The 8,128-nt window shown below is 48.4% G+C and overlaps 1 protein-coding gene across 1 annotated transcript in view; it reads right to left on the bottom strand.

Moving 5' to 3' along the window:
• Window positions 1–671: 671 nt before the first annotated feature.
• Window positions 672–8,128, bottom strand: part of LOC139223302 (voltage-gated potassium channel subunit beta-3-like) — a 13,474-nt gene continuing 6,017 nt past the window's right edge. Inside the window, exons 3-14 of the mRNA XM_070855281.1 lie at window positions 6,563–6,600; window positions 6,171–6,250; window positions 5,362–5,406; window positions 5,154–5,198; window positions 4,819–4,862; window positions 3,880–3,966; window positions 2,930–3,015; window positions 2,724–2,844; window positions 2,065–2,159; window positions 1,080–1,200; window positions 842–930; window positions 672–764 (exon numbers count right to left, since the gene is read on the bottom strand). Of these exons, the coding sequence (XP_070711382.1) occupies window positions 672–764; window positions 842–930; window positions 1,080–1,200; window positions 2,065–2,159; window positions 2,724–2,844; window positions 2,930–3,015; window positions 3,880–3,966; window positions 4,819–4,862; window positions 5,154–5,198; window positions 5,362–5,406; window positions 6,171–6,250; window positions 6,563–6,600 (944 nt within the window). The remainder of the gene's footprint in view (window positions 765–841; window positions 931–1,079; window positions 1,201–2,064; window positions 2,160–2,723; window positions 2,845–2,929; window positions 3,016–3,879; window positions 3,967–4,818; window positions 4,863–5,153; window positions 5,199–5,361; window positions 5,407–6,170; window positions 6,251–6,562; window positions 6,601–8,128) is intronic.

Raw genomic sequence — 8,128 nt, 5'->3', positions numbered from 1 at the left:
GCTTGGTATTAATATGCTGCAGAACAGTCAGACAGTGACCCGTTACCGTGGCGACGCCCGTTAATCCAGACTCACGTGGGTTGAAACCTTGGCTAACAGCAGGCTTTTATTTTGAAATAAGTGCAGGAAGTATGGAAGCCCATTTCTGCCAAATGTAATGAAGACTTGTGATTCTAGAAATGAGACCTGCGTCTATTGATTAATTAATTAATTAATAATTTAAACATTTCCATGGTGGGGGGGGGGCACTTTGAGTCCAGATTATGACTCTGCTGATCAATAAGTGATCAAACAGGAGTGGTTTCTGATCGATCACTTATTGATTGTTGCATCAAACTGTAGATGAACGATTCAAAACTTTATGACCCGGCTGGACGGGGCTGAGCCGTCGCCATGGCGACGGGTGAACTCTGCCCACACGAGGCTCCGCCTCTGTCAATATGAGAATAAATACTGATATGTTTCTGATCGCCACAGGAAGTGTCTCTGTCTCCATGACGACGAGGACGTGGTCCCTGAAGAGTAAATATGAAGAATCCTTCCACGCGTCCTTCCACTTATCCTCCATCCCTCCTTCCTCTCTTCCTTCATTCCTGTCGGCCATTTTGTTCTCTCCGTTTTCTTTTTCATCTTTTTCATTGAAGTTTGTAGTTTCTTCCTCCTCCTCTTCCTCAGCTCCTCGCCTCCTTCTTGGCGTTACGCGGCTTGTTGCCGAGCAACACGTCCATCTCAGCGATGAGAGGCGGAGTCAGCTGACTCAGGACCTGCAGGAGACAAAGACAGGAAGTGTTTTTAAAGAGTCGACCAATCACAGGCCTCCACGCGGTCGCTGTGTCCGTACCCTGATAGAACCGAGGTTCTCCATCAGCTGTTCTGTGTTGGACACGCCGAGCAGAACCGAGCTGACCCCCTCACTGCGGAGACACCAGGCTGAGAGACAGACAGGGTGAGAGAGAGACAGGGCGAGAGAGAGACAGGGCGGGAGAGAGAGAGAGAGAGACAGGTAGGCCGTATCCATTTTTAATGTTGTTGAATTCATATTTCATGTTAACAGACAGACAGACAGACAGGTGTCGTACCTATAGCCAGCTGAGCTGCGGTGCACTTCAGTCTGTCTGCCAGCAGGTGGAGCTCTTTGATTTTACTGAGCTGCTTTTTTCCTTCATCACTGCAGAGACGCTCCTTCAGCCAGGAATAACCCTGAGAGAGAGAGAGACAGGCAGAGAGAGAGAGAGAGACAGGCAGAGAGAGAGAGAGACAGGCAGAGAGAGAGAGAGACAGGCAGAGAGAGAGAGAGAGACAGGCAGAGAGAGAGAGAGAGACAGGCAGAGAGAGAGAGAGACAGGCAGAGAGAGAGACAGACAGGCAGAGAGAGAGACAGAGAGAGAGAGAGAGAGACAGGCAGAGAGAGAGAGACAGGCAGAGAGAGAGAGAGACAGACAGACAGAGAGAGAGACAGGCAGAGAGAGAGACAGACAGGCAGAGAGAGAGAGACAGAGAGGTTTAAAGATCCCTTTAATAAAACATTGCAGGGACAAAACAAAGAATCACAGGGAGACCGTCACTATTTAAGCAAACTGAGGGAGAAAAAACGTTCCTGAAACCAAGAAAACATTGAACAGTCCAAACTACAGTGAGGAGCTGCTGCAGACTGAGAATCAGAAGGTCAGCAGCAGTTCTGCTCCTCCTCCAACAGAACACAGCACATTACCAACGGTCCACCTGCAAACAAAAGCCTGCACATTGTCCACCGTCTGATAAAAGGTGTGCTCCACCTTTAAGCGGGACTTCAGCAGCCCCTTCAGAGCAGCCGCTGCATCCGCTGCACCGGCATCCTGAGCACGGTTTCTCCGTGTCAGCCAGGTCGCCAGTTTAGCAGCGCCAGACAAGAAGTTCATCTAAATGTGTGCCTGCTATAAATGGTCCAGTCTGGCTGCACTCACCCTGCTGTCTATGACCTGGACCCATGTCTGCTTTGTGATGCTCTCTCTCTCTGCCTGTCTCTCTCTCTCTGTCTCTGTCTCTCTCTCTCTGTCTGTCTCTCTGCCTGTCTCTCTCTCTGACCTTCATGGCGGCTCTGGAGCTCTCTGGCACTCCCTCGTTGTATTTCCCCGTCAGCAGTCCACAGGCCAGTGGAGACCAGGTCACTGCTCCGACACCTGAGGGACACACACACCTCATGTTGAACCACCTCACCTCTGTTTAGACAACGACGTGAACACCTGCCCACCCCCCAGGTGTGTGTGTGTGTGTGTTACCTATCTTGTGGTAGAGCTCAGGTGTGTTACCTATCTAGTGGTAGAGCTCAGGTGTGTTACCTATCTAGTGGTAGAGCTCAGGTGTGTTACCTATCTAGTGGTAGAGCTCAGGTGTGTTACCTATCTTGTGGTAGAGCTCAGGTGTGTTACCTATCTAGTGGTAGAGCTCAGGTGTGTTACCTATCTTGTGGTAGAGCTCAGGTGTGTTACCTATCTAGTGGTAGAGCTCAGGTGTGTTACCTATCTTGTGGTAGAGCTCAGGTGTGTTACCTATCTAGTGGTAGAGGTGTGTTACCTATCTTGTGGTAGAGCTCAGGTGTGTTACCTATCTAGTGGTAGAGGTGTGTTACTTATCTAGTGGTAGAGCTCAGGTGTGTTACCTATCTAGTGGTAGAGGTGTGTTACTTATCTTGTGGTAGAGCTCAGGTGTGTTACCTATCTAGTGGTAGAGCTCAGGTGTGTTACCTATCTTGTGGTAGAGCTCGGGCAGGTGCAGCTCCACCTTGTCTCTCTGGAAGTAGTGATACTCGGCCTGCTCACACACTGGAGGGACCAGGTTAAACTGTCGCGCTATAGAGTAGGCCTCCTGGAGACAGACAGGTGAAAGACAGACAGGTGAGAGACAGACAGGTGCTGTGACTGATGGACCAATGAGAGCGCAGGACTCTCACCATGATCTCCACAGCGTTCCAGCGGGACGTTCCCCAGTACATGGCCAGACCCTGATCAATGACGAAGGTCATCGCTCGCACCACCTCTGGTCAGAGAGAGAGAGACAGGTGAGAGAGAGACAGGTGGGAGAGAGACAGGTGAGAGAGAGACAGTCAGAGAGAGAGACAGGTGGGAGAGAGACAGGTGAGAGAGAGACAGTCAGAGAGAGAGACAGCTGAGAGAGAGACAGTCAGAGAGAGAGACAGGTGAGAGAGTGACAGTCAGAGAGAGAGACAGACAGAGACAGCCAGAGAGAGAGACAGACAGAGAGAGACAGACAGAGAGACAGACAGAGAGAGACAGACAGAGAGACAGGTGAGAGAGACAGGTGTGAGAGAGAGAGAGACAGGTGAGAGAGTGACAGTCAGAGAGAGAGAGACAGGTGAGAGAGAGACAGTCAGAGAGAGAGACAGGTGAGAGAGTGACAGTCAGAGAGAGAGAGACAGGTGAGAGAGAGACGGAGTGAGAGAGACAGACAGAGACAGTCAGAGAGAGAGAGACAGGCAGAGAGACAGGGAGAGACAGTCAGAGAGAGAGACAGACAGACAGAGAGAGAGACAGTCAGAGAGAGAGACAGACAGAGAGAGAGACAGAGAGAGAGACAGTCAGAGAGAGAGACAGTCAGAGAGAGAGACAGACAGAGAGAGAGACAGACAGAGAGAGAGACAGAGAGAGAGACAGTCAGAGAGAGAGACAGAGAGAGAGACAGTCAGAGAGAGAGACAGTCAGAGAGAGAGACAGACAGAGAGAGAGACAGACAGAGAGAGAGACAGTCAGAGAGAGAGACAGACAGAGAGAGAGACAGACAGAGAGAGACAGTCAGAGAGAGAGAGAGAGACAGAGAGAGAGACAGACAGAGAGACAGACAGAGAGAGACAGAGTGTTCTATAGGATCTGAAGTGTCTCTGACCCTCCATTGGTGCGTTGATGTCGCTCCTGTTGGCAAAGACAATGTCCACGTAGTTCAACTGTAACCTGGAGAGAGATCCACGTAGACCTGAGAGAGAGACAGAGAGAGAGACAGAGAGAGAGACAGAGAGAGAGAGAGAGAGAGAGAGAGACACACACACAGAATCACTGTTTGTTGTCAGTAATGAGATAACTGTGATGTCACTGATCAGATGATGTTCTCCTGTTCTGATCAATAAGTCCTTAAAGACTCTCCAGCTGGTCCAGAACCAGAACTAAGAGAAGAGACCATCTTTCTCCTGTACTGGCTTCTCTTCACTGGCTTCCAGTCAAATCTAGAATAGAGTTTAAAATCCTTCTCCTCACCTCCAAAGCTCTTAATGTTCAGGCTCCATCATCTCTTAAAGAGCTCATAGTACCGTACTACCCCACTAGAGCACTGTGCTCCCAGACTGCAGGTCTACTGGTGGTTCCTAAAGTCCTCTAAGGTAGTGATGGAGCCAGAGCTTTCAGCTATCAGGCTCCTCTCCTGTGGAACCTCCTTCCAGTCTGGGTTCAGGGGGCAGACACCCTCTCTACATTTAAGAGTAGACTAAAAACCTTCCTTAGTGATGAAGCCTATAGTTCAGGACTGGATCAGGTCTTGGACCAGCCCCTAGTTATGCTGCTATAGGCTCAGACTGCCGGGGGACTCCCATGATGCACTGGGCTCCTCTCTCCTCCTCTTCCTCTCCATCCTGATGCTTCATGTCTCTTTAATGTCTCATTGATCAATGATAGATCAATGAGACATTGATCCCCCCGGTCCTGGTTCTGTTCCAGGTGTCTTCCTCCACTGTTGACTAACATGTAACGCAGCCATAAACTGACTGACTGACTGACTGACTGACTGATACTGTCTCTGGTGGAGTTAAGTTTATTTTGAAAGTTAAATGTTTACCTTCAATTATGTGTTTCCGTGACAACCCTCGCTCTGTCTCCGCCCTGTAAATACACCAACAACACGTCACTGCACACACTGGGGGTAAAACGTCACTGCACACACTGGGTGTAAAACATCACTGCACACACTGGGGGTAAAACATCACTGCACACACTGGGGGTAAAACATCACTGCACACACTGGGTGTAAAACATCACTGCACACACTGGGGGTAAAACATCACTGCACACACTGGGGGTAAAACATCACTGCACACACTGGGTGTAAAACATCACTGCACACACTGGGGGTAAAACATCACTGCAACAATGTGACATGTAGAAATCACTCACTGCCCCCCCCAGTAGATCTTGGTGGTCACCACATAGCTGGACCTCCTGGTAGAGAGACACAGAAACAGGAGGAGGAGGAGGAAGAGGAGGAGGAGGAGGAGGAGGAGGAGGAGGAGGAGGAGGATGCTTACTGATATTCATGTCATTCACTCATACTGACGCGCTCTAGTTGTGTGATACTTTCACAGAAGGATCATCTGCTCTTTACCTCCATCCTTTCTTCTTCAGGATGTTTCCCAGCGTCGTCTCCGCCCTGAAACAACCGACACCATCAGGTTCAACACATCGTCAGTGTGTGTGTGTGTGTGTGTGTGTGTGTGTGTGTGTGTGGGGAGGGGGGGGGGGGGGGGGGGGGGTTAATAGTTCACGGCTCTTTGCTGTCGTAACATCTCTGTGCTCCCCTACAGCGCTAGCAGTGAGCTACACTAGCTAACACCACTACAACATAGATAGTGAGCGATGTGGGGTAAAAGACGGGGCCAACATCAGCAGCACGTACGAACACGGAGGGACATTCGTTTGACTGCTTGCTAACATTATTGCTAGCTAAATACTATCTCAGTGGTTAGCCAGCTAGCTCACTCAATGCCTTAGCTAGCTACGTGATCCATGATTGTATGGCGACAAACGGGGTTGATTTTAGCAACACTAGTAACTAGCTGGCTGTTGTCTAAGCTAAGCTAATGTTAGCCAGCTAGCTACGCAGTATGGATCTGATGTTGGTTCCTGTGTAACATTAGCTGATAAAGTAAGTTGCAGACATCAAGCTAGTTAGCATCATGGAGCTAATGGTGCACATAGAATGAAACACGATGGCTTCGATAACAAGGATGTTCCACCTTTACAGAGGAGCTCAGTGCAGCTTCAACCCTCCTCCTCCTCCTTGGCTCACCTTCATCCACAGCTTCTGAAGGCCGCCATTTTGTTTTTACACACGGCAAAAACTGTGGATGGGAGTGGATTTACTGTGAGGTGAGACAGTCAGACAGACAGGCAGACAGACAGTTTGTACTGTACCTCCCTGAGGCGTAAACCTCTGCTGTGTCGAACAAGTTCACTCCGCTGTCGTAGGCCGCCGTCATCACGCTCTCCGCCATCTACACACAGCAGCAGCCCGGAGACACACTGCAGTGTCATTATGTAATGTTTGCATCCAACACACACACACACACACACACTGTAACACACACACACACTGTAACACACACTGTAACACACTGAAACACACACTGTAACACACTGTAACACACACACACAGTAACACACACTGTAACACACACTGTAACACACACACACACACACACACACACACTGTAACACACTGTAACACACTGTAACACACACAGTAACACACACAGTAACACACACAGTAACACACACTGTAACACACACTGTAACACACTGAGCACCTCATCAGAGATCTGAGAGCCAAATGTCACCCAGGTTCCTGTGAAAAGAGAAGAACATCACTGACTGTGAGCTTTATATTCTTACTGAGTGTGTGTGTGTGTGTGTGTTTCTTACTGTGGTTGTGTGTGTGTTCGTTTCTTACTGTGTGTGTGTGTGTGTGTGTGTGTGTGTGTGTGTGTTTCTTACTGTGGTTGTGTGTGTGTGTTTCTTAGTGTGGTTGTGTGTGTGTGTGTGTGTTTCTTACTGTGGTTGTGTGTGTGTGTGTGTTTCTTACTGTGTGTGTGTGTGTGTGTGTGTGTGTGTGTGTGTGTTTCTTACTGTGGTTGTGTGTGTGTGTGTGTGTGTTTCTTACTGTGTGTGTGTGTGTGTGTGTGTGTGTTTCTTACTGTGTGTGTGTGTGTTTCTTACTGTGGTTGTGTGTGTGTGTGTGTTTCTTATTGTGGTTGTGTGTGTGTGTGTGTGTGTGTGTGTGTGTTTCTTACTGTGTGTGTGTGTGTGTGTGTTTCTTACTGTGTGTGTGTGTGTGTGTTTCTTACTGTGGTTGTGTGTGTGTGTGTGTGTGTGTGTGTGTTTCTTACTGTGTGTGTGTGTGTGTGTTTCTTACTGTGGTTGTGTGTGTGTGTGTGTGTGTGTGTTTCTTACTGTGGTTGTGTGTGTGTGTCTCTTACTGTGTGTGTGTGTTTCTTACTGTGGTTGTGTGTGTGTGTCTCTTACTGTGTGTGTGTGTGTTTCTTACTGTGGTGTGTGTGTGTGTGTGTGTGTGTGTGTGTGTGTGTGTGTGTGTGTGTTTCTTACTGTGTGTGTGTGTGTGTGTGTGTGTGTGTGTTTCTTACTGTGTGTGTGTGTGTGTGTGTGTGTTTCTTACTGTGTGTGTGTGTGTGTTTCTTACTGTGGTTGTGTGTGTGTGTGTTTCTTACTGTGGTTGTGTGTGTGTGTGTGTTTCTTACTGTGTGTGTGTGTGTGTGTTTCTTACTGTGGTTGTGTGTGTGTGTGTTTCTTACTGTGGTTGTGTGTGTGTGTGTTTCTTACTGTGGTTGTGTGTGTGTGTTTCTTACTGTGTGTGTGTGTGTGTTTCTTACTGTGGTTGTGTGTGTGTGTGTTTCTAACTGTGGTTGTGTGTGTGTGTGTGTGTGTGTGTTTCTTACTGTGGTTGTGTGTGTGTGTTTCTTACTGTGGTTGTGTGTGTGTGTTTCTTACTGTGTGTGTGTGTGTGTGTGTGTGTGTGTTTCTTACTGTGTGTGTGTGTGTGTGTGTGTTTCTTACTGTGGTTGTGTGTGTGTGTTTCTTACTGTGTGTGTGTGTGTGTGTGTGTTTCTTACTGTGTGTGTGCGTGTGTGTTTCTTACTGTGGTTGTGTGTGTGTGTTTCTTACTGTGGTTGTGTGTGTGTGTGTTTCTTACTGTGTGTGTGTGTGTGTGTTTCTTACTGTGGTTGTGTGTGTGTGTGTTTCTTACTGTGTGTGTGTGTGTGTGTTTCTTACTGTGTGTGTGCGTGTGTGTTTCTTACTGTGGTTGTGTGTGTGTGTTTCTTACTGTGTGTGTGTGTGTGTGTTTCTTACTGTGTGTG

The sequence above is a fragment of the Pempheris klunzingeri genome, chromosome 23 (assembly GCF_042242105.1).
Source record: "Pempheris klunzingeri isolate RE-2024b chromosome 23, fPemKlu1.hap1, whole genome shotgun sequence".
NCBI classification, from domain to species: domain Eukaryota; kingdom Metazoa; phylum Chordata; class Actinopteri; order Acropomatiformes; family Pempheridae; genus Pempheris; species Pempheris klunzingeri.
The sequence above is the reverse complement of the archived record's forward strand: the minus strand, read 5'-3'. Positions and strand labels throughout refer to the sequence as shown.